General features: G+C 37.9%; 1 protein-coding gene across 1 annotated transcript; it reads left to right on the plus strand.

Moving 5' to 3' along the window:
• The first annotated feature begins 448 nt into the window (after positions 1–448).
• LOC127658615 (SLAM family member 5-like) lies at positions 449–20,116 on the plus strand. Its single transcript, XM_052147988.1, has 5 exons — positions 449–564; positions 3,424–3,717; positions 10,536–10,784; positions 18,615–18,823; positions 20,105–20,116. The coding sequence occupies exons 1-5, from the start codon at positions 507–509 to the stop codon at positions 20,114–20,116; spliced, it is 822 nt and encodes a 273-aa protein (XP_052003948.1). The 5' UTR covers positions 449–506.
• The last annotated feature ends 4,123 nt before the right edge of the window (positions 20,117–24,239 follow it).

A 24,239-nucleotide genomic window follows, 5' to 3' on the forward strand; every position in this document is an offset into this window, starting at 1 on the left:
ATGACAAAATTCTTCGAAACTGATGAAAATGTAATGTTATACAAGCATGAACTAATTCTTAAAATGAGTTCTGTGTATAGGTCTACATCAAGTGAAAACACAGATTTATATAAATTATAAAAGGGAGGCAGGAGTAAATGTAATCTTAACCTATTTAATCCCAATCTTTTTCCCAGATAAGTGAAGACATATATTTTAAAATTTTGCACAGTTATTAAAAAGACCCAATAGGAAATTGCAAACAATAAAGTAAAATCATTGTCTATTATGACAGGGTTTGCTTAATTTGCTTTGGTCATGTGACTATTTGCACCACCCATGTGAAAATGTTCACATGAAATTAAGACTGCACTTTCATTTATAGTTCACAGCTCTGTGTAAAACAAACCACAGCAACAACTCTCTGTACGTCCTAAAATTGTCAGATTCAATTTCAGTCAGATATAACTGGTAGGATTAAATACCTAGATCAGGTGAGGCAACAGAGCAAAAGTAAAAGCATAAAAATGATTGCGCTTTGGAAAGTATTTCATTTTTTCATCTGTTTAAAACTAACAAGATTCGGTGAGTATAATGCTATTTATGTGATGTTTACTGGTCATTGGAAACTTGCATTGTTATAAATATTTACTTTTTAATTGGTATTCTGATTTCCTGATTAAGCAAACGTTGAACAAGTGTGCGTTTTTAGACCATTACTACCAGGGTAGGGTTGAATCAGCTGTCTCGCATAGGTTGGGATGTCAAGTTCACACTAAGGGCTTAGTAACTACTAGTTAGTTTGTAAATAAGTCGGTGCTTAATTTGGTTGCACCACCTGTTCTTAAGGCAAGACTTAACTAGTAGGTTGTAAACTCTCCATAAAGTAATGCATAGTTGCATAATATGATGTTTACCTGTATTGATCCAATAAACAGCCTTCACATTTGTACACAGAAGTGTTAAAAAGCCATGAATTTCAGTTTTATATTGTTATGGTTGATGTTCAAACCTTGTTTGCTCACATAACTTTCAGCTGTAATAAATTATATCCCAATTAAAATATGATGCATAATAAAAGTAGATTTGATTATTATATTTGCCCTGTGTAAATAACAATATATAGGAAGGAACTGTATCTAAAATAAATAAGGGTGATAAATACTAATTCAACAAGCTGGAAAAAAATAGACATTTATTCATTTTAATATCCTATATATAATTTATATTGAATGTGTTGAAACTTGACACCGGCGACACACCCTGAAAACTGCACCATTATAGTGTTTCATACTGATGAGCCACTTAAAAGTACCCCTCTCTCTCTCTCTCTCTCTCTCTCTCTCTCTCAATTCAATTTTTGGCATGATTGCCAAAATTGTGTTTACATACAATATTATCAAAGCATTAATACACAAAACAGATAATGACAAGACAAATAATAATAATGAAATAGTAACAAATAACAATAAAGATAGAATTAAAATAAGGTGCCAGGTAATGAATCAGATAAAATAAAAACTATAATAAGAATATACACTATACAAGATCAAATAATATAAGCATTTAACAGGACATTATGAACATAACAGAATAAAAGTACTGTGACTGAAGTACATTAAGGCAGTGATTGGTTTCTGAGGTTGTGCATCTCAAAAATGAATTTAGCTGCAACCGATGCATGATGGTCCTCCCCCAGTAACACCAGCATCTGATCTGTTTCTGCTGAACTGGAAAACTGGCATGAGGTTTGTGGAGTTATCTCTCTCTCAGTGTTCTCACAGTGAAGGAGAAAGTGTGTCTCTGTCTCGACCTCACCCGTGTCACAGTGAGCACAGACTTGTTCTTCCTTTGGAAGCCATGTTTGTCTGTGTCTGCCTTTTTCTATGTTCAGACTGTGATCACTGAGTCTGTATTTGGTGAGGATCCGTCTCTGTTTTGGATCTCTTATAGTGTGGCGATGATTGAGCCCACAGGCTTACCATCATGGTCAGGACATGTTTTGCAAAGGGACTTTTGGTGAATAAGGCATCTGAGTTGGAATTATCCTCTCTTACCTTGCCCTGTATCATTCGCAGTAGTCCAATTTGGAGATTTGGAGATCCAAAAGTGGTTATGTTTACCAATTTAGCCCATGGCATATTCAGTGTCTCCAAACATCCTGACACCCTGTCATAGAGGTCTGATCCCCTTGTTGTCCCCATGGTGAGAAATTCTTCCACTATTTAAAACTTGACGATAGTTTCTTTGATGAATATTAATAGTTTTGGTCAAGTGCAATGGGGGAAAAAAAGCGAAGTCAACTGCCTTTCTTGATAATTCAGCAAACTCATCAACATTGACTTCCAGGCTGATGCTTTCAAATTGACTTTTGCTGTCAGGGCACAATATGTCAGCCATTTCTACCATGCAGTCCTTCAAGAACTTCCCCTTTGAAAATGGTTTATTGTGCTTTGTTATTTTATGTGCAAATGTAGCAAACATTTGTAGCTGACTCTTGAATAGTTGACTGCCTTATGAAAATATTCTGTCTGGCAAGAAGTTTGAATGCTTATCTCTGAGATTTGCTCACTCTTTCATGCTGAGACAAATTTGTAGCATAGTTAGCATGCTTGGTGGAAAAATGTCTATTGATGTTGTACTCTTTGAACAATGAAAGACTATGTTTGCCAAAGCTTGCAAAGTTTTTGGCATTGACACTTTGTATACGATTAAAGAGTACAGCTTGAAGCAAATTATGTGATTAAGTGATTATTTGAATGAGTTACCATTTATTGCATGTCACACCACACTAAATAATAAAAATTATAAGGAAACATTTAGTTTTTCCATAATTAGGGGTGTCCTCCAACATAAATGTAACTGGCCCAGCCTATGTGAAATAAAACAACAAAATGAAATAACGGAGTGCGGATCGATTTTTCTTTGATATAGTTAATTTGTTTGGACATTTTATTGCAGAGGGCTCCACTTTGGTGCCCTCCCAGCCCTAGGCAACCACCTAGTTCGCCAATGTCTAGAAATGGCCCTGGTCTTCGCGGTAACGCACTCAACAAGCCATGCAATAAAATGGGCAGATGGACGTCTCAGATGCGGAGGCAACTGAAATTCGTCCTCTGCCACCCAGATTGAGATGAGTCACTATGCCACCGCGAGGACTTAGAGCACATTGGGAATTCCAAAATTGGGGAGAAAAAGAAAAAAATGTAACATTGTTAATTTAAAAATAACTTTTAGCAGCCTGGACTTAATATTTAGTACCAGCTAGTAATGGAAATCTAGAGCTAAAAACCTGATATATCAAGATTGTTATTTTCATTGTAAATAATCATCTGATGCTGATAAGATTTAGATGTTCATTGCACCTTGTTCTTTGCATTTGCTCACATATTGAATGAGTTTGTTGAATTATTAGCGCATTAACACCTTATTCATGTTTATCAGATGCTGTCATTTGTGTCACCTATGTTGAGAGTGGGAAGAGTGTTACCTTAAATCCAAATGTATCTGGAGCAACACTTGAAGACATATTATGGACATACAATGGAAATAAGGCGGCTGAAAATGATTTGGTAAATCTTCAAGAGTACGGTCAATTCAAAGGAAGAACAGAGATTCACATCTCTACTGGACAGCTCACAGTTCATCATATGACCAACAGTGACAGTGGTGTTTATCAGTCTGTAATAGAGATAAATGGAAAGCTGCTACATTCTGAACATGACGTTAAAGTAATTGGTAAGTGACCTTATATGAATGAAAGACACCCCTGCTGAAAAGACCAGCTTAGACAAGCATGAATTGGTGCTGTTGGATAATCATAGCCATACTGTTCACCAACAAAACTTAGCTAAAATCCCAGGATATCAGCAGATACAGAAATACTCAAACCAGCCCATCCGGTACCAACAATCATGCCATTAACTGAAGCTCCTGACATGTATCTGCATGATTTTATGCACTGCACAGCTCCCACACGATTGGCTGATTAGATAATTGCATGGATAATTGTTGGTGCCAGATGGGCTGGTTTGAGAATTTCTGTAAATGTTGATCTCCTGGGATATTCACACAAAACATTCTCTAGAATTTCCTCTGAATTGTGCAAAAACAATAAACATCCAGTGAGTGGCAGTTCTGTGGACTGAAACACCTTGTTGATGAGAGAGGTCAACAGAGAATGGCCAGAAGAATATAATCTCAGAACCAGTTGGCGCTGTTTATGTGCCACAAGTGGCACCTACACAATATTAGGCAGGTGGGTTTAATATTGTGGATGATTAATATATATATACACACACACACACACACACACACACACATTACTGTGCAAAATTAGGCACTTGGGAACAATATTGCATAGTGAGGATGTCTTCAAAAATAATGGCATAAATTGTTTTCATTTATCAATTAACGTCATACAAAGTCCAGTAAACATAAAAAAGCTAAATCAATATTTGGTGTGACCACCTTTGCATTCAAAACAGCCCCAACTCTCCTAGGTAAACCTGGACACAGTTTTTCTTGGTTGTTGGCAGATAGGATGTACTAAGCTTCTTGGAGAATTCGCCACAGTTCTTCTAATCTCAATCGCTTCTGTCTCTTCTTGTATTCCCAGACTGACTCAATATTCCATGGGGGGTTTTGTGAGGGCTGTGCCATCTGTTGCATGCCCTGTTCTTCTATTCTATTCTATTTGCATAAGAAATGTTTGGGATTCTAAAATGTATATTTCCTATTGACGCACTAAAGCTGAAAATACAAATAACCATCTTAAGATAAATGTTTTTATATATATTTGTGTGTGTGTGTGTGTGTGTGTGTGTGTATATATATATATATATATATATATACACACACATTTTAGTATTTAAGTTAAGATAAAGTCAATAAAGTTTGTTCATTACTGATTATTTTAATGGTTTTGCAATGTAAGCATCATAACAAAGTATACATTATTGAGGTAATTTACACCTGTTATTATATGCCAGGAAAATGCATTTCTAAAGTTTATAACATATTTATAATGTTAACCTAAAATTGTGCCTCATATGGTAACATCTAAAGCCAATTATAGTCTGATTGATTTAAGCCAATAATAGTCTGAATCAACCATTAGGGAATTATGGGATCAATTCCATGCCACATATATTTGCAAAAATATAAAGTGTTGCAAAATAAAATAAAGTTTTGCAAAAGAAAAAAAGTATTGAGCAAACAAAAAAAAAAAAAATTAAAACAAAAATTAAGTATTACAAATGTAAAATTTGTTTGCTATCGAGAGAAAAAAAGAAAGTTTTGCAAACAAAAATAAAGAATTGCAAAATATAAATAAAATTTAGCAAAAACCAAGATATAATTAATTGCAAAAATCAATGACTGTTGTAAAATAATCTAAAGATCTTTTATCCTTTTTTATCTCTGCAACAGATTTTTAGCAGCAATGATTTTGCCACACATGTTTTTCTTTGCAATGCCTACTAATTATTTTGCAATGCTCCTTTTAATCTGCATTTCCATCACGTGTGAGCTCGTGATACCGTTTTGCCTTTGTGCTTCACTTTTCTGTGCGTTTCACTTTATGGCACTGTTTTGACGTGGGGGTGGAGTCAGGGGATTGGGGCGTGTACAACGGGCTCAGTGATGCCTCTCTGGAAGTTACATCATTAGCTTGAGACACGGATCAAACATCATGGCTGAGCACAGGCATGCAGGTGGATCTCAGGTATATAAAGTTGATTGTTTCCTTTTATTTAATTAGCATTAAATGTGCTTTAACAGCGTTTGCTTCAGATAAAGTAGTTAGAGATCAGTTAATGCGGTGGATTTATTAGCCATACTCGCTAACGCGTCTGAAATAGCCACTTCTGCAGTTTTTTTCTCTCTCAATTGATTGGACTATTGATTGATTCTTATGTTTACTTTATAGATTATAATTGTCTATACCATAGTATGTTGTCTTCTAAAAAAATGTAAACTCCATATTTAGATGTAACATTATCACTGTTAAAGGAGACCATAAATACACTCACCTAAAGGATTATTAGGAACACCATACTAATACTGTGTTTGACCCCTTTTCGCCTTCAGAACTGCCTTAATTCTACGTGGCATTGATTCAACAAGGTGCTGAAAGCATTCTTTAGAAATGTTGGCCCATATTGATAGGATAGCATCTTGCAGTTGATGGAGATTTGTGGGATGCACATCCAGGGCACGAAGCTCCCGTTCCACCACATCCCAAAGATGCTCTATTGGGTTGAGATCTGGTGACTGAGGGGGCCATTTTATTACAGTGAACTCATTGTCATGTTCAAGAAACCAATTTGAAATGATTCGAGCTTTGTGACATGGTGCATTGTCCTGCTGGAAGTAGCCATCAGAGGATGGGTACATGGTGGCCATAAAGGGATGGACATGGTCAGAAACAATGCTCAGGTAGGCTGTGGCATTTAAACGATGCCCAATTGGCACTAAGGGGCCTAAAGTGTGCCAAGAAAACATCCCCCACACCATTACACCACCACCACCAGCCTGCACAGTGGTAAAAAGGCATGATGGATCCATGTTCTCATTCTGTTTACGCCAAATTCTGACTCTACCATCTGAATGTCTCAACAGAAATCGAGACTCATCAGACCAGGTAATATTTTTCCAGTCTTCAACTGTCCAATTTTGGTGAACTCTTGCCAATTGTAGCCTCTTTTTCCTATTTGTAGTGGAGATGAGTGGTACCCGGTGGGGTCTTCTGCTGTTGTAGCCCATCCGCCTCAAGGTTGTGCGTGTTGTGGCTTCACAAATGCTTTGCTGCATACCTCGGTAGTAACGAGTGGTTATTTCAGGCAAAGTTGCTCTTCTATCAGCTTGAATCAGTCGGCCCATTCTCCTCTGACCTCTAGCATCAACAAGGCATTTTCGCCCACAGGACTGCTGCATACTGGAAGTTTTTCCCTTTTCACACCATTCTTTGTAAACCCTAGAAATGGTTGTGCATGAAAATCCCAGTAACTGAGCAGATTGTGAAATACTCAGACCGGCCCGTCTGGCACCAACAACCATGCCACGCTCAAAATTGCTTAAATCACCTTTCTTTCCCATTCTGACATTCAGTTTGGAGTTCAGGAGATTGTCTTGACCAGGACCACACCCCTAAATGCATTGAAGCAACTGCCATGTGATTGGTTGATTAGATAATTGCATTAATGAGAAATTGAACAGGTGTTCCTAATAATCCTTTAGGTGAGTGTAGATTACAAATAAAAAGTTAAACGATCGTAACAAACGTGCATGTGTTCTGTTTTTAAAAATAAAGTTTTGAAATATAAAATGTTCACATCCCCTATATTCTTAACCCTGCGTTATACAGCTATGTGGCATGGTCGTGTGTCTGTCTGCGGGAGAGAGAGAGCGGTAAGGTTTGTCACCTGGTTTGTAATTATCTCTAACACCTGTGTCTTGTTGTAGTGATACGGAGAGAGACATTTAAAGGGACGCCAAGTGTCGAGAGAGAGAGTGGATCCAGAAAGCTCCACAGACTGAGTGTGATATTGTTTTGTTTATGTTTACATTTCTACAGCGGTGACAGTCGTATGTTCGTGAATGAAATTAAAGTGCTGATTTCAAACCTGCTTCGCTGTCTCCTGACTCCTCCATTGCTCAACGAACCTGTTCACAAGCTACTGAAGTTCTTACAATGCTCACAGTAAATGTACGTGTATCTAGGTCATCTCATGTAATGATTTGCCATGTCACATTTAGCAGAGAGAATATCCAGATGTCGTGACGAATCTTATTAGTGTTCTGACTCAAAGCTTCGGTCATATTCAGGCAGCTCAGGGTCAGCAGCAACAACAACAGCTTTCTCCTGCTGTTTCTCTGCCTCGAGTAGAGCAGGATATAACCAGGTTATCAGCACCTACTCTTAAGAATCAATCTGTTAAATTTGTTTTGCTTTTGCACAATTAACATAAGTGATGTTCTTTTATTGTTTGTAGATCGTTTCCTGGGATGCTTATTTGTTACGATCGTTTAACTTTTTATTTGTAATCTATTTATTGTCTCCTTTAACAGTGATAATGTAACATCTATTTATATATTTTTAAATATGGAGTTTACATTTTTTTAGAAGACAACATACTATGGTATAGACAATTATAATCTATAAAGTAAACATAAGAATCAATCAATAGTCCAATCAACTGAGAGAGAAACAAACTGCAGAAGTGGCTATTTCAGACGCGTTAGCGAGTATGGCTAATAAATCCACCGCATTAACTGATCTCTAACTACTTTATCTGAAGCAAACGCTGTTAAAGCACATTTAATGCTAATTAAATAAAAGGAAACAATCAATTTTTTTTTTTTTTTTTATTGAACACCAAGAACAGAACAAAAAACAGAATGTACATATACAATGGCATTGGTAAGTACAGGTAAATGAGTATTAAGCAAGGCACATATCAGTTAATATAAAATTAAATAAATAAATAAAATGTATAAAATACAAATACAGAGGGGTCTCTTTATTCCTCTTTTAAGAGTTCAAGGTCTCTTATTATTCCAGCCAATTTCTGGGCCTTTTTACTTTTCATACATTCCAACGCTGGAAAGAAATTACAAATCAATTCTCTTTTAAATACAGAAAAATAAGGTTTCGTCTTCATACATTTGGACTTATGAATGAAACATTTGCCCAGTATCAACATTACATTCAACATAAGAAATTCATTTCTTTTCTCGTCCAACAGCACTCCAAACATAACATGTTTCCTAGCAAAAGTGGGCAGTGAGTGAATCTTTGATTCCAACCAATAAGACATATTTTCCCAAAAAGTATTTGAAGAAAAAAAAGATGTTCAGTTGTCTCTATCAATTTGACAAAAAGTACAGCCATTTTCTTCAAAATTAAAGCGTTGTCTTAAAAATTCACTTGACTGGTATACCCCATTGAATATTTTAAAATGAGTTTGCTTAAACAATCAACTTTATATACCTGAGATCCACCTGCATGCCTGTGCTCAGCCATGATGTTTGATCCGTGTCTCAAGCTAATGACGTAACTTCCAGAGAGGCATCACTGAGCCCGTTGTACACGCCCCAATCCCCTGACTCCACCCACGTCAAAACAGTGCCATAAAGTGAAACGCATAGAAAAGTGAAGCGCAAAGGCAAAACCATAGACATAATAAATACATAGACGCCCTATTGGCCGCTGGAGCGTACGTCAACGGGCCGCTATATTGCGGAGGGCAACATTCCCATTTCTCTCATACGGGAGTTGAGGAAAAATGCCTGCCTCATGTGCTGCTTGCTATTATTATATTATACCACTTGCGATTTATCAATCTATTATAGTTACGGTGTTAAATTATTATTAAATTATTTCTCAATGGCTCAATTGTAAGCACAAGAGAAGCTAAAATCGGATTAAAGACAGAAAATGTTTTTTCCACAATAAGAAAAATTCATTTAATTTAATATGAAAATTAAATTATATCTCAGTATGGGGGTCTTCACAATTCTTATCCAAGAATAAAAAGCCAAACACATGACAAGCCTGAGCTTTGACAATTCCTTATTTAAAAAATAAAATGTTATAAGTCTAACTATCGAGATTTTAAATAACTAGAGATGGACGTTATTTTTGTTTTTATCCAGAAAAACCGCAACTCACCCGTTTACTTGCATTTGATTACCTCGCAGTCTTGCGGACGCAAAATGGCGGACGCGTTGACGTATCGCAGCAACGTTCCAAAGCGGCCAATAGGGCGTCTATGTATTTATTATGTCTATGGGCAAAACGGTATCACGAGCTCACACGTGATGGAAATGCAGATTAAAAGGAGCATTGCAAAATAATTAGTAGGCATTGCAAATAAAAAGATGTGTGGCAAAATCATTGCTGCTAAAAATCTGTTGCAGAGATAAAAAAGGATAAAAGATCTTTAGATTCTTTTACAACAGTCATTGATTTTTGCAATTAATTATATCTTGGTTTTTGCTATATTATATTTATATTTTGCAATTCTTTATTTTTGTTTGCAAAACTTTCTTTTTTTCTCTCGATACTTTATTTTACGTTTGTGATACTTAATTTTTGTTTAAAAATTGTTTTTTTTGTTTGCTCAATACTTTTTTTCTTTTGCAAAACTTTATTTTATTTTGCAACACTTTATATTTTTGCAAATATATGTGGCATGGAATTGATTCTATAGGGAATACTAACAAATCAAATGTTAAGTGTTAGATCAGGTAGAAATAGCTCCTGAAGGTTACAATTGCTGGTTAACACATTTTACAGTGTAACAGGGGGGTCACTGCTCCATCTCTCATATCCATCAAGGGGTCCCCGTATTTATCCATAAGACTTATCTCAGGCTATTGTTATACAATGACACGTGTCATATTCTCATAATATTATGAGTAAAAAATGAGTCATATTCTCACATTTGCAAATAGTGGTATCAGTAATCACAACATTAACATTTACACTTTTACACAGTTGTTTGTCAAATATTTGTGATAGATAAACCAGTATTCACTGTGTTTCCGCTCAGATGCTTTGCCAGAGCCAACAGTGACCTGTGAAGTGAACAAAACTTCAGATTTAAAAACTCTGCTGTGTTCAGTGGACTCCCAGACACAGCCAAGCTATGAATGGAGTGGATCAAATTTTAATGGCCATCAGGGGTCAAAACTTTCTTTTGATAAACAGGAAGAGAACCCAGACTCAGTCTATACCTGCATTGTGAAGAATAAGTTGGGCAGCAAGAGCACAGACTTCACTTTGAAAGACTGCCACACAGGTTTGCTAGTAAATTGTTGTATTTATCTTGATACATTACTTTAGATATTGTCATTGAGAGCTCTGTTTAAAAAAAATACAGTGGTTAAATGAAAGCTATCTGCAGTGATGACAACATTGAATAGTTATCACAATTTTGTATGCAGGCAGAGCAAGGGCTGCAGTGCTCGCTCCAGTCCTGTTAGTCATGCTCCTCTATGTCACTCTGCTCATTTGGTTTGCATCGTACATCATCAGCCGGAAAAAGTGTAAGTGCAATGAAAACGTATTCAACAATTTAACATCAAAATACGTCAATTTCTTTTACTTGATGCTCATTTCCTACAAAAAAAATCTATTGACATTACATTTACTTTTTTGTTTGTGTGTTTCTTTGTTATTGTTGGGCACTTTGTTCAGGAGCGGGTTTGGTTATTAGCAATAATTAATAGTTATCAAAATAATTATTTATTATTCAAATCAAAAGAACATTGTTTAGAATCAATATTGGCTTTTTAATGCTTTAAATCAACAATCATCAAAGATAACTATCAATTATCAAAATCAATAGAATATCAAAGGCAACTATTAATTATAAAAATTAATAGAATATTGATTAGAATAAACATTAGCTTATTTTTCTGATTACATTTCTTTATTGATTCACATTAAACACAGAAAAACAAAACATACTGTATATACACAGAATCAACAATTAACCCCCACTATTACCCCTCTCCCTCTCAATCCCCAAACCCACCCTGGCCCCCAACAACATGATGTGGTCATGCATAATTATACACACACAAAAATAAACAAACAAACAAAAAATTATAATAATCACACATCCAGAAACGCCAGATAACCGCCCCGTTTCCCCACAAACATGTTCAATTTCCCCAGTCTTCTAAATGACCCTTCTTCAAAGGTCACCACCCTCTCCATCTCCAAGCACCACTTCTGAAATGAGGGCGCTCCAGCCAACCTCCATCCCCTTAAATCTATATGTCTGGCAATCATGACACTGGTTAGGACCCAACTCTGTATGTGTCTATTCTCTACATCAATGACCACCCCATTGCCCAAAATACAGAGACTGGGGAAAAATGAAACCTGAGAGCCCATTACGTCACACACAAAACTCTGAACCTTCAACCAAAATTCCTGGATCTGAACACACCACCAAAAGACATAGGTTATGTCTCCATCTTCTGACTGGCATCACCAGCAGGTGGGTGTGTCTTTAAGACCAAGCCTATACAATCCAGAGGGGGTCCAATAGAATCAATGTAAAATCTTGCATTGCATGATGCGCCCTTTGATCTCTAGATGCAGACTTGATGTTTTTTAGAATCCTAGCCCACACTCCCTCCTCCAATACCAAGTTTAAATCTTTCTCCCATAATCTCTTGACAGAAGTTAAAGCTCCATGCCCCATACTCTGAATTAGCAGGGAGTAATACACTGATGCCTCATGACCAGCTATTCCCAAAAATAGTACAGAGCAGGTGGCGCAGCTCTAAATACCTAAAGAACTGAGATCTGGGAATCCCAAACCGTTGAACCAAATTTTCAAAATTTTCAACCCTTCACTCTTATTGCAGCTGTTAATGGTTCCAGGGCAAGACTTAACAATAATGGGGAAAGATATTTAAGTAATCTGAAATTAATCCATTTGTTTGTACCGCCGCTACCGGGTGTCTATAAAGTTAACTTAATCATCCAATAAATGTATTCCCAAACCCATACGTTTAAGAAATCTATATAATTTTAAGAGTTCGTCAGTTTAGGGAGTTCCAATGGTTCCACAAAGTTTAGAATATCTTCATCAGTAGACTAAGATGTAGAGGCTATAGAGATCAAGATAGAATTCTTTAAAAGCATTATTAATATCAATGGCCAAGGTAAAGATTTCACAACCAGCAGATTTCACTGTGGAAATGGTAGAAAAAGACTCTCTGTTTTATGTATCTAGCCAAAAGCTTCCCTGATTTGTCCCATGACTCAAAGTATGACTGTCTTGCCCTGAATAGCCAAAACTCCACCTTTCGTGACAAAATAGTATTATATCTGTATTTCAATTGGGTCAATTCTCTGAGGCCATCAGATGACATCACTTCAGCTCTGCCTCGGTACTTTTAATATTCTCTTCTAACTCCACGAGTTCTCGTGCTTTGGATTTTTGGACATTAACATTTGTTGGAATTCAGGATTTTTCAAAAGGGATACATTAAAGTGCCAACTATATTATATATTTTTCTCCGTATGTGACCAGGGATTTAGATTTACCACCAGGAACACATTAGAGGGTTCAATTTACTTTTAAGTTTATTCTTTTACTGATTCAAAAAAACAATTTACTCACAAACGATACAATACAATACAATACGATAATATATGGCAGTAAGAATAATAACGATAATGACATAACACCACATTCACTTCACGAGGGCCGAAATGCTCAACATACTGTTGTACACAGTGGATGATCTTCTCAATACTCCACAATTTCCCAGAGAGTGCGCGACTCTCTCAAACTACTCCTTTCACGTCTAACAAAACAATGACCGAGGTGAGAATGCATGTGCATAGTCTCGTACGCAACACACATAGTGCCACCTGTTGACAACTCCAGGGAAATACAGGTAAACGCTGCTTTTCCTGTCTTTATAATTCACTTAACATATTAAATGACAATGAAATAACAGTTTTAAACATGCAAGGAGAAAAACAAACTTTAAGGGATATTTACCATCCGGTTACACGTATGTGGCAACATCTCTAAACTCACCAGGGTGTGATCTGAGACTAAGATGTTTCCAATTGAGCAGTCAACAACAATTGAAATGAGGGACTTTGCATGACGGCTGTTACATGAGTGCAACAAATGACCTAATCACGTCAATGTCCTGCAAGAAATAACCCACAAATAAACATGCAGATTCATCCACAATACTGTCCCGAAGGACTGTCACTGCACAAAATAAACTCCTGCTGCTAGGCAGACTCAACACCAAAGGAAACAAAAAGGCACCCAGTTTCCTCAGATTCCTCAGAACTGAATGTTCAGTGAGTCAGGCCCACTCGGCTTTAACGTGAGTATCACACAATGACTTACTCACTCCATTGACTTTATGAAGGACAATGGTTGTTGGGGACATGTAAATACTTTGCAGCCATCCTTAGCATCTATTCTCAATTTGGTCGTGAACATCAGTCCAAAAGCGACCTTCTGTTGATGTAAGATTTCTTGCATTCATTGAATCAATCTTGTTTCTCTGGGAACAGGAAAATGTTGTGGTTCTTCCAAGAAAGCCTTCCTTTACTCTCGAATCGCGTAACACAAGATCGGGGCATGTCTCTCTCAGCGGATCGCCGATCCAGAACTCTTGTGAGCTTGCTCGATTTCCATCTTATGGCCTGTTATGTCGAGGAATTCCATCATATTCTGACACTCTGACCCAACATTTCAGATTTTATTCCATCAGTTACGATTCTCCAAGTCTTCCAACTTTTCCCAAACATGCTCCAATTCCACCTTGGACACTAACTGTTTAGCAGCTAATTGCCTCTCCGATGATTCCAGATAATCCATCCGTTTTTCAACATCCACTCTTATAACCAGCTCAGTGAATTTCGTCTCCATGGCAGTGATCAATCGACGTATTACAGCAAGCTCCTCCAAGTCAGGAGGGACCTTCGTCAGCATTGCTGACAGGTTCATCAGTTGTCGCCGAAATTCCTTCACCTCACTGGCCAAATTGACTCACGGGTTTTCGGCCTGTTGACCGGGGGCTTCAGCTTGAGCACGTAAGTGTCTTTTAATGTCGCCAGAGCCCGAGGATCTTAAATTCTTTGACATATTGTCTTCCTAGAACAGTTATGGATCAGGGTGTATCGAGTCTCACAGGTTTATTACACAAACAGTAATAAAACTAGCAAAGTGCGCAGAGCTCGCCATTCACACGTCTGAACCACGCATGGCACCACACAACACCCCACCATTAGCTTATTAATCCTTCAAATCAACAATCATCAAAGATAATTATTCATTATTAAATCAATAGAACATTGATTAGAATCAACATTAGCTTATTAATCTATCAAATCAACAATCATAAAAGATAATTATCAATTATCAAAATAAATAGAATATTAATAAGGATTAATATTTGGGCACCACCCTGGACTAATAACCAGACAGAATAGCAGTCTCAATATAGGATTGTTCTCTTAGGGAAGTCGACGTCCGGAGAACATCGACATTCAATAAGTAAACATTGAAGGCTTTAATCTGAGCACTGACATCCCCTGCCAGCCCTTGGCACAGGTGCATGCAGAACAATACCAAAACACTTCTCTTTAAAGTACAGACTAAACAGTAACATGATTAGATATGGTAACAGATAAGCCTATAATACATCAGAGGATGGTAGGTGTGTGTGCGTGTGCGTGCGTGTGTGTGTGTGTAAGGACAGGAGTGCACAAAATGGTGGACATTGGTATGATAACTTCGGGACAAGTTATCTGTTCACCAAATGTGTGTGCGGGTTTGTTTGTGAGGGTCATGTGTGTGTGCAGTTAGTACGAGAGGGAGCAGAGTGACGGCACCGAAGCTGATTTTTGCTTACACATAGGTATAAAGGGAGCAAGGCTTGATGGGATCTGTAGTCTGTTTTGGACTCCCTTTGTTTGATTATGGTGCTCTTGTTGTGGTTATCAGGCTTTGAGTGTTCCTACAGGCTGCATTCAGGCTTTATGACTGTATGTAGGCCTGCCTTTGTCTCCTATTTGAGTACATGAGGCCCAACATTATTTTGTTTTTCATGTGCATGGATGAGTAGCAAGGAGGTCTGACATGGACAAACTGCACCCAGAAAATTGTAAGATGGGTTTAATTCACACAAGTATCTTATAAGCTCACATGAGGGTGATGAAAAGTGAAAATTGCATCACTTAAAGGGAAAGTTCACCCAAAAAATGAAAATTCTCATGATTTACTCACCCTCATTCCATCCCAGATGTGTATGAATTTATTTCGTCTACCGAGCACAATTGAAGATTTTTAGAAAAAAAAATTCAGGCAGCATAAAAGTAATCCACATGACACCAGCGTTTAAATCCATATCTCCTGATATGTGAAGTTGAAAACAGATCAATATTTATTCCTTTTTTTTTCCTGTAAATCTCCACCTCTGACCAGTAGGTGGTGATATGCACAAAGAACATGAATTGCCAAGAATTACCAAAACAAAAAGAAAAGAAAGAAGAATGTAAAAGTGAACGTGGAGATTTATGGTAATAAAAGGAATAAAATATTTATCTTTTCTCACCCCTACCTATCATATCACATCTGAAGACACGGATATATAGATTACTTTTATGCTACATTTATGTGCTTTTTGGAGATTCAAAGTTCTGGTCACCATTCACCTGCATTGAATTACCAACAGAGCTGAATTTTTTTAAATATCTTTGTTTGTGTTCAAATGAAAGAAAGTAATTCACATCTGGGATGGCATGAGGGTGAGTAAATGAAGGAACAATTCTCATTTTTGGCTGAACTATCCCTTTAAAATAATTGGACATTACAACGTTTTATGGTGTACTGTTTATCACTGCAAAGCACCCATAGAGCTCAACTTTTAATCTTAGTTTACATGTCAGGGATAATATTGTGACTCATAATGGTGATGCCTAATGAATTTGCTTAATAAAACAAACTTTTTTTTCCACAATACAGCAAAGCCTGAAGCAACTCATTGAATAATTTTGCTGGTAATTATTTAGGTGAAGCTTGGAATAAATCTTTTTATCAACCTTTGACGGTTCCAATTGCTCCAGCTGAGCATCTGTCAGTTTAGTGTCTGCTGGTGTTCTTCAGATTTACTGTAAAAAAGAAATCCTGTAAAAAAAACAGTAAACTACTGGCAGCTGTGGTTGCCAGCATTATACTGTAAAAATACGTTTCGTTACCGTTCTTGAAATTAACAGCAAGTTTTTGCCAGCCACAATATACAACTGCAATTTAGCTACATATTGCTGTTAAATTACTTACTGTCTACTGTTGTTGAAATTAACAGCTATGTTCCCAGCATGCACTGCGGCATGAAGAATTTACTTAGATTTTTTACTATTTGCTGGTTTATTTTGATGTTGTTTTTGTTGCAGTCTAAGATACTTGTATTTTGATGTTCAGCTTTTACTTTTTTATATAAAAGTATGTTTGTTAATTGTCACCATTGTTGCGTTTAGTATGCCGAGAATTGATATCAGTGTGTGTCTTGTTAACAAATTCTGTTATTCTGTAAATTCATCAAAAACATAAAACACTCAGATTGCTGATATAATTTCCTTTATTATTTTTGAATTTATATTTTTATTTGTAATGCATAGCTAGACACTTTAGTGCTGGTTACGAGGTAGGATCAGACATTCAGTCTGACCTTATGCTTTGTCTTCCAACTAGCACAGTGCATCTTCTCGTGTTTAACTTAAACTCAAATTGACTGGTTGGAAGATCATAATTTAATAAGACAGAAGGTCCAAGGTGCCAGCTCAAGAGAACACTAATCACCATAATGGTGACTTAAAAAAAAAAAAAAACACAACTATTGATAACAAAACAACAACACTAATTAAACTAAGACTTCTATTAAGTCTGAATAAAATCTTTTGTACATGTTTTTTTTGTTTGTTTTTAATTTTTGTAGCCCCAATGCATTTCCAAAGCATGCATACTTATTCAAGCTCAAATGCTTATGGGTATGTCACCATTATAACCCACAATGCAGTGCTATGCTGTTATTTTACTGTGTGCAGGTTGTTGTTGTTGTTTTTTTGTTTATATCATAAAAAATACACTTTTCAATCTTGGCAAAACTGTACATCTAATATGTACATTGCTTCAAAGGTTTATTTGACTTCTCATTAGGCTGATGTGAGATGATAAAGAACAGAGGAGTTGGTCAGAAGCATCATGATATATATATACAGGGTATGTCACTATAGCTTGAGATGATATCACAATTTGAAATGTTCATTTCCCCTAATGCCTTGCATAGAACAGCTATTTACTGTAAAACTAGTCACTTCAGTGAGTCTGCTCTTGATCTCCCAGAATGCAACATTTTTAACAGCAAAGTACTGTATTTAAGAATCACAGTAGATTGCTGTAGGAATTTGGCTGTACATTTACAGTAATTTTTTACAGTGTGTTTGTTTTACCTTTGTGAATTCATAGACATGCAAGTGTTCATATTCAGAGTGATAAAGTGCTTTGAACACAATGTGAATGAGTCTCTCATGTTTAATCTTGTTACAGATTCACCAGATAACCTGGGCCTAAGCACATCACAGATGAGTCTGAGAATAGATTCAACACAGATTTCAGCAACATAGGTGCCTTTAATCCAACCGCACAAAGTAATGACACTGTTAAATATGACCAGGACAAGAAAGAGACTGAGGTCATACATCAAGTGACAGATGTGTATATGCTGATGTAGAAGCAAGTGAAGGAGAAAAACTTTATGAACTGCAGGAGGAGATTGAAAGTGATGTTATAAATGAGGAAATGACGGGCCATCCACAGGACCAAAATATTCAACAACAAAATCCAGAATCTGCTGTGACAGAAAGAAACACAGAGGACTATGAAATAAAATAATTAATCAAAAATGAGAAGAATAAACAAAATTCTCATGAAGTAGAAGAAAACAAAAGCAGAAAACCTGATGAAACAAACAGTGAAAAAGATAGACGTGACCCCTTACAAGAAGAACGCAGTGATATTAAAATGAACCAGGATTTGTTTGTGCAAGACGGTGGGCTTGGCACATTTCAAGTTCAGGGAGAAGAAGAAGAGAAAGAAGGAAACCAGATAAGAAGAATAAAAAGGAGGAAGAGTCACCCAAACAGAGGAGCAAGAGCCTTGGAAATCAGAAAAATGAAGCTGTGACTAGTGATGAGGATGACCAGACAGGAGAGACAATAGAGGATGGAAAGGAAGAAGAGAAACAGAAGAAGAAAATTATGAAGGGAAAGAGAAACCAAACAGAGGTAAGAGACAAATCACTGCATTAAAGATGAAGATGAACAAGTGATCAAGGGCAACAAGCAAGAAGGTGTGGAGTGATTTCATCTGGCAAAGCAGGGATGGACTGGCCATAGGAAGCAGAAGGACTTGGTGGGCCAGTTGACCTGTGGAATGGATGTAAACACCAAATTTATACACAGTGATTTAAGGGGAAAAATTCCAGCATCGTCAAGCCTCCCAATTGAAACCAAAGTGCCCTAAAGTTATTGATGGGTTGCACAACTGGCCATTGATTTTAAAGATCACAAATCACAAAAAAAGCTGTAATTGGCTTAGTGTCATGAACAAGATGATTACAATGGGTTGAACAGATGAACAATTATCAATAATTATCAATTAATCAAATGCAGAAAAACAATCTCAGAATGCCAAAAAAAAAAAAAAGAAAAACTATCATTTTTCTGTTACATTTCTAATCTGGGAAATTGTGGTCAGTTTTGTCATGCCATCATATATTTCGAAACGGCCATCATGGGGCCTAGGTAGCTCAGTGAGTATTGATGCTGATTACCACCCCTGTGGCCACAAGTTCAAATCCAGGGTGTCGGGAGTGACTCCAGCAAGGTCTCCTATGCAACCAACCTGGTTGCTAGGGAGGGTAGAGTCACAAGGGGTAACCTCCTCATGGTCTCTATAATGTGGTTCTAGCTCTCGTGGGGCATGTGATGAGTTGTAAATGGATGCCGCGGAGAATAGTGTGAAGCCTCCACACCTGCTATGTCTCCGCGGTAACGTGTGATAAGATACATATATATATATCTATATATATATATATATATATATATATATATATATATACAGTATATGCCTGTGATTTAGAGAAAATGCAAATATATAAAATCATCTACCTTAATGTTTCTATCCATGAATATTTAAATAAGATCTTTTTCCAAAAATGGTAGTTAAAAGATCATGAAACTGCCAATTTTCAGCACCGTTAATCAATCCCACCTTAGTTTTGAAAAAGAAGATACTTTGGGCTAACTTGCCTGTGGCTAATAGTTACTAATAAAGTAAGGTAGTAAACTAATATTACTGGTTAATGTGAGCTTTGCATTAAAGAGCATCTATAGCTGCACTGGAACTGAGAAACCACCTTTCAAGGAAATGTTTTAGGAGTTTTTCCTACTAAGCACTGAAGTCTGAAATAGCTCAGCCTCACAAAGTTTGTGGTACCGCATAACAACATTTGACATTTGTCTGCAACTTTGATGGTTGTAATGTGGTCTAATGTCTTTGTACAGTCCAATCAATGACCTATTTTGCTAAGTTTATTGTGCTCTTAAAGAGTTTTTATTTTCCTAAAAATGAAAAAAATGTATGTTTAAAATTATTCATGGAGATTGTATAGAGATGTAGATACGACATAGGAGTAGTGCTTATTCATTGTTTGTATTTAAGTTCAAATGTGTTTAAATATAGTTGTTTTTATAAATTGTTTTATATAAATTGTTTGCTTATTCTCTATTATTAAATATAATTGACATGGCACTTGTGGCATCTTGCAAACATAATATATGCTCCGTATAATTGAAATAATTGAAAATCCCTGTACAATAGTGCTTAAGTATGGATCATTTCAAGAATGGAACACCTTTAAACTCATGCTAGACATGTCCGTAAACGATCTCTCTCTCCCGCACCATCCTCCGCAGTTGGCCTTTATCCCTCTCGGATTAGCCTGATAAGGGACCGGGTGTGTAGAATCACGACCAGGCCCCGCCCTCCGCCCTGCCACAGGTATAAAGGGAAGCGGGAGCCGAGAATAACGTACAGCTGTTTACAGTGGTATGTCTAGTGTCGTGGCAAGGGGGACACAACGTCTCATTCCCTTCATCAGGGAACGGAGGTTACAACAGTAACCATGACATTCCCCTTCTGTCACTCACTCGACGTTGTGTCGAATGGGGTCCCATTTAAAAGTGCCATGCACTAGACTTGTGTGAGTGAGAGTATGGGCTTGTGTGAGTGAGAGTGTGGGCTTGTGTGAGTGAGAGTGTACGCTTGTGTGAGTGAGAGTGTACGCTTGTGTGAGTGAGAGTGTGGGCTTGTGTGAGTGAGAGTGTACGCTTGTGTGAGTGAGAGTGTACGCTTGTGTCCTTGTGTGAGTGAGAGTGTACGCTTGTGTCCTTGTGTGAGTGAGAGTGTACGCTTGTGTGAGTGAGAGTGTACGCTTGTGAGCTTGTGTGAGTGAGAGTGTCGCTTGTGTAAGTGAGAGTGTACGCTTGTGTGCTTGTGTGAGTGAGAGTGTCACTTGTGTCTTTGCGTGAGGGAGAGTTTACGCTTGTGTAAGTGAGAGTTTACGCTTGTGTAAGTGTACGCTTGTGTGAGTGACAGTGTAAGTGTACGCTTTTGTGAGTGATAGTGTATGCTTGTGTGCTTGTGTGAGTGAGAGTGTCACTTGTGTCCTTCCGTGAGTGAGTGAACGCTTGTGTGGTTGTGTGATTGAGAGTGTACGCTTGTGTGCTTGTGTGAGTGAGAGTTTACGCTTGTGTGCTTGTGTGATTGAGAGTGTACGCTTGTGTGCTTGTGTGATTGAGAGTGTACGCTTGTGTGCTTGTGTGAGTGAGAGTTTACGCTTGTGTAAGTGTACGCTTGTGTGAGTGACAGTGTAAGTGTACGCTTTTGTGAGTGATAGTGTATGCTTGTGTGCTTGTGTGAGTGAGAGTGTCACTTGTGTCCTTGCGTGAGTGAGTGAGCGGCTTGTGTGCGTGAGTGTGAGCTGAGTGAGTGAGCGTGTGGGCTTGTGTGAGTGAGAGTTTACGCTGTGTGCTTGTGTGAGTGAGAGTGTGGGCTTGTGTGATTGAGAGTGTACGCTGTGTGTGCTTGTGTGAGTGAGAGTGTGCGCTTGTGTGAGTGAGTGTAGGCTTGTGTGAGTGACAGTGTAAGTGTACGCTTTTGTGAGTGATAGTGTACGCTTGTGTGCTTATGTGAGTTAGAGTGTCACTTGTGTCCTTGTGTGAGTGAGAGAGTACGCTTGTGAGCTTGTGTGATTGAGAGTGTACGCTTGTGTGCTTGTGTGAGTGAGAGTGTACGGCTTGTGTGAGAGTGTACGACTTGTGTGAGTGAGAGTGTACCCTTGTGTGCATATGTGAGTAAGAGTGTCACTTGTGTCCTTGTGTGAGTTAGAGTGTACGCTTGTGAGCTTGTGTGAGTGAGAGTGTACGCTTGTGTAAGTGTACGATTTTGTGAGTGAGAGTGTACCCTTGTGTGCATATGTGAGTAAGAGTGTCACTTGTGTCCTTGTGTGAGTTAGAGTGTACGCTTGTGTCCTTGTGTGATTGAGAGTGTACGCTTGTGTGCTTGTGTGATTGAGAGTGTCACTTGTGTCCTTGTGTGAGTGAGAGTGTACGCTTGTGAGCTTGTGTGATTGAGAGTGTACGCTTGTGTGCTTGTGTGATTGAGAGTGTACGCTTGTGTGCTTGTGCGATTGAGAGTGTACGCTTGTGTGCTTGTGTGAGTGAGAGTTTTCGCTTGTGTAAGTGTATGATTTTGTGAGTGAGTGTACGCTTGTGTGCATTTGTGAGTAAGAGTGTCACTTGTGTCCTTGTGTGAGTTAGAGTATACACTTGTGAGCTTGTGTGAGTGAGAGTGTACACTTGTGTCCTTGTGTGATTGAGAGTGTACGCTTGTGTGCTTGTGTGATTGAGAGTGTACGCTTGTGTGCTTGTGTGATTGAGAGTGTACGCTTGTGTCCTTGTGTGATTGAGATTGTAGGTTGTGTGCTTGTTTGCGTGAGAGTTTACGCTTGTGTGAGTGTACGCTTTTGTGAGTGAGAGTGTCACTTGTGTCCTTGTGTGAGTGAGAGTGTACACTTGTGAGATTGTGTGAGTGAGAGTGTGTGCTTGTGTGAGTGAGAGTTTACGCTTGTGTGCTTGTTTGAGTGAGAGTTTACGCTTGTGTGAGTGTACGCTTTTGTGAGTGAGAGTGTCACTTGTGTCCTTGTGTGAGTGAGAGTGTACGCTTGTGAGCTTGTGTGAGTGAGAGTGTACGCTTGTGTGCTTGTGTGATTGAGAGTGTCACTTGTGTCCTTGTGTGAGTGAGAGTGTATGCTTGTGAGCTTGTGTGATTGAGAGTGTACGCTTGTGAGCTTGTGTGAGTGAGAGTTTACGATTGTGTAAGTGTACGATTTTGTGAGTGAGAGTGTACCCTTGTGTGCATTGTGTGAGTAAGAGTGTACACTTGTGTCCTTGTGTGAGTTAGAGTGTACACTTGTGAGCTTGTGTGAGTGAGAGTGTACACTTGTTGTGCTTGTGTGATTGAGAGTGTACACTTGTGTGCTTGTGTGATTGAGAGTGTACACTTGTGTGGCTTGTGTGATTGAGAGTGTACACTTGTTGGCTTGTGTGATTGAGAGTATAGGTTGTGTGCTTGTGTGAGTGAGAGTTTACACTTGTGTGAGTGTACGCTTTGTGAGTGAGAGTGTACACTTGTTGGCTTGTGTGAGTGAGAGTGTACACTTGTTGGCTTGTGTGAGTGAGAGTGTACACTTGTGGGCTTGTGTGAGTGAGAGTGTACACTTGTTGGCTTGTGTGAGTGAGAGTGTATACTTGTGGGTGAAGTGTCTTTTTTATCAGGGGATCTCTGTACTTGGATAGCCTACCTGCTCCTGGTGAGCCTCAGCCCCCTGTGGTCAGCGAGTGTAAATGGTTGTGTGTGAAGTCTTTTACGAACCACACAGCTGATTGCAGTGCTCAATAATTGTAATTCACTTTTAAATAATGAATGAGTGCGCAGTGCCCATCTGACTCAACTAATGTTAAAATAAATCAAATATGCTTGTACATTGATATTCACGTCTCTTTCCCTTTTCTTTTGAAACAACGAACCTGTGTGCTGTAGCGTATTTAGGGGTTTCAATGAAAGTTTGCTAACTGGTTAGGTTAACGGTGCTTTGTTATGCTATTAGCTTAGCTGTACTGTGTTGACAATATGGCGTCGGCAGTTTGCGCATGTGCGGTTAGTTGCCCCGGAAGAGTCTCTTTAGGACTTCCCATGAACTTTCATCACCATTTCAACCAACACCAGTGATTTGTGATCTGGGTCAACACTAATGAAAACAGTTTCATAGATACATATGCATGTCAGCAAGTTCCACAATGCACAAATAAACAATAATCAGTTGAAGTGCCCAAATTCTCACACCAATATATGTAGTGAATTTTATATGATAAATTTACACTGCACGGGTTAAATTGTTGTGTATATTACCATTATTTGTAAGGGAAACAGTATGTGTGAGCTAGGAATTAAATTAAATGGTCCTATTTCTACATTACTATGTAAGGAAATTCATAATGGAATCAGTCGTGTTTGACAACCGTTATAATTTAGATAAATGACAAATAACTAGATTATTTGTCTGAATAAAATTCTCCA

This window comes from Xyrauchen texanus, chromosome 18 (genome assembly GCF_025860055.1).
Source record: "Xyrauchen texanus isolate HMW12.3.18 chromosome 18, RBS_HiC_50CHRs, whole genome shotgun sequence".
Lineage (NCBI taxonomy): Eukaryota > Metazoa > Chordata > Actinopteri > Cypriniformes > Catostomidae > Xyrauchen > Xyrauchen texanus.

Excerpts from the sequence above, each read along its gene's own strand:
- LOC127658615 (XM_052147988.1), top strand. The coding sequence starts at position 507 with ATGATTGCGCTTTGGAAAGTATTTCATTTTTTCATCTGTTTAAAACTA. Across the intron at positions 565-3,423 it reads TTTAAAACTAACAAGATTCG|ATGCTGTCATTTGTGTCACC; the intron begins GTGAGTATAATG and ends CATGTTTATCAG. Across the intron at positions 3,718-10,535 it reads ACATGACGTTAAAGTAATTG|ATGCTTTGCCAGAGCCAACA; the intron begins GTAAGTGACCTT and ends GTTTCCGCTCAG.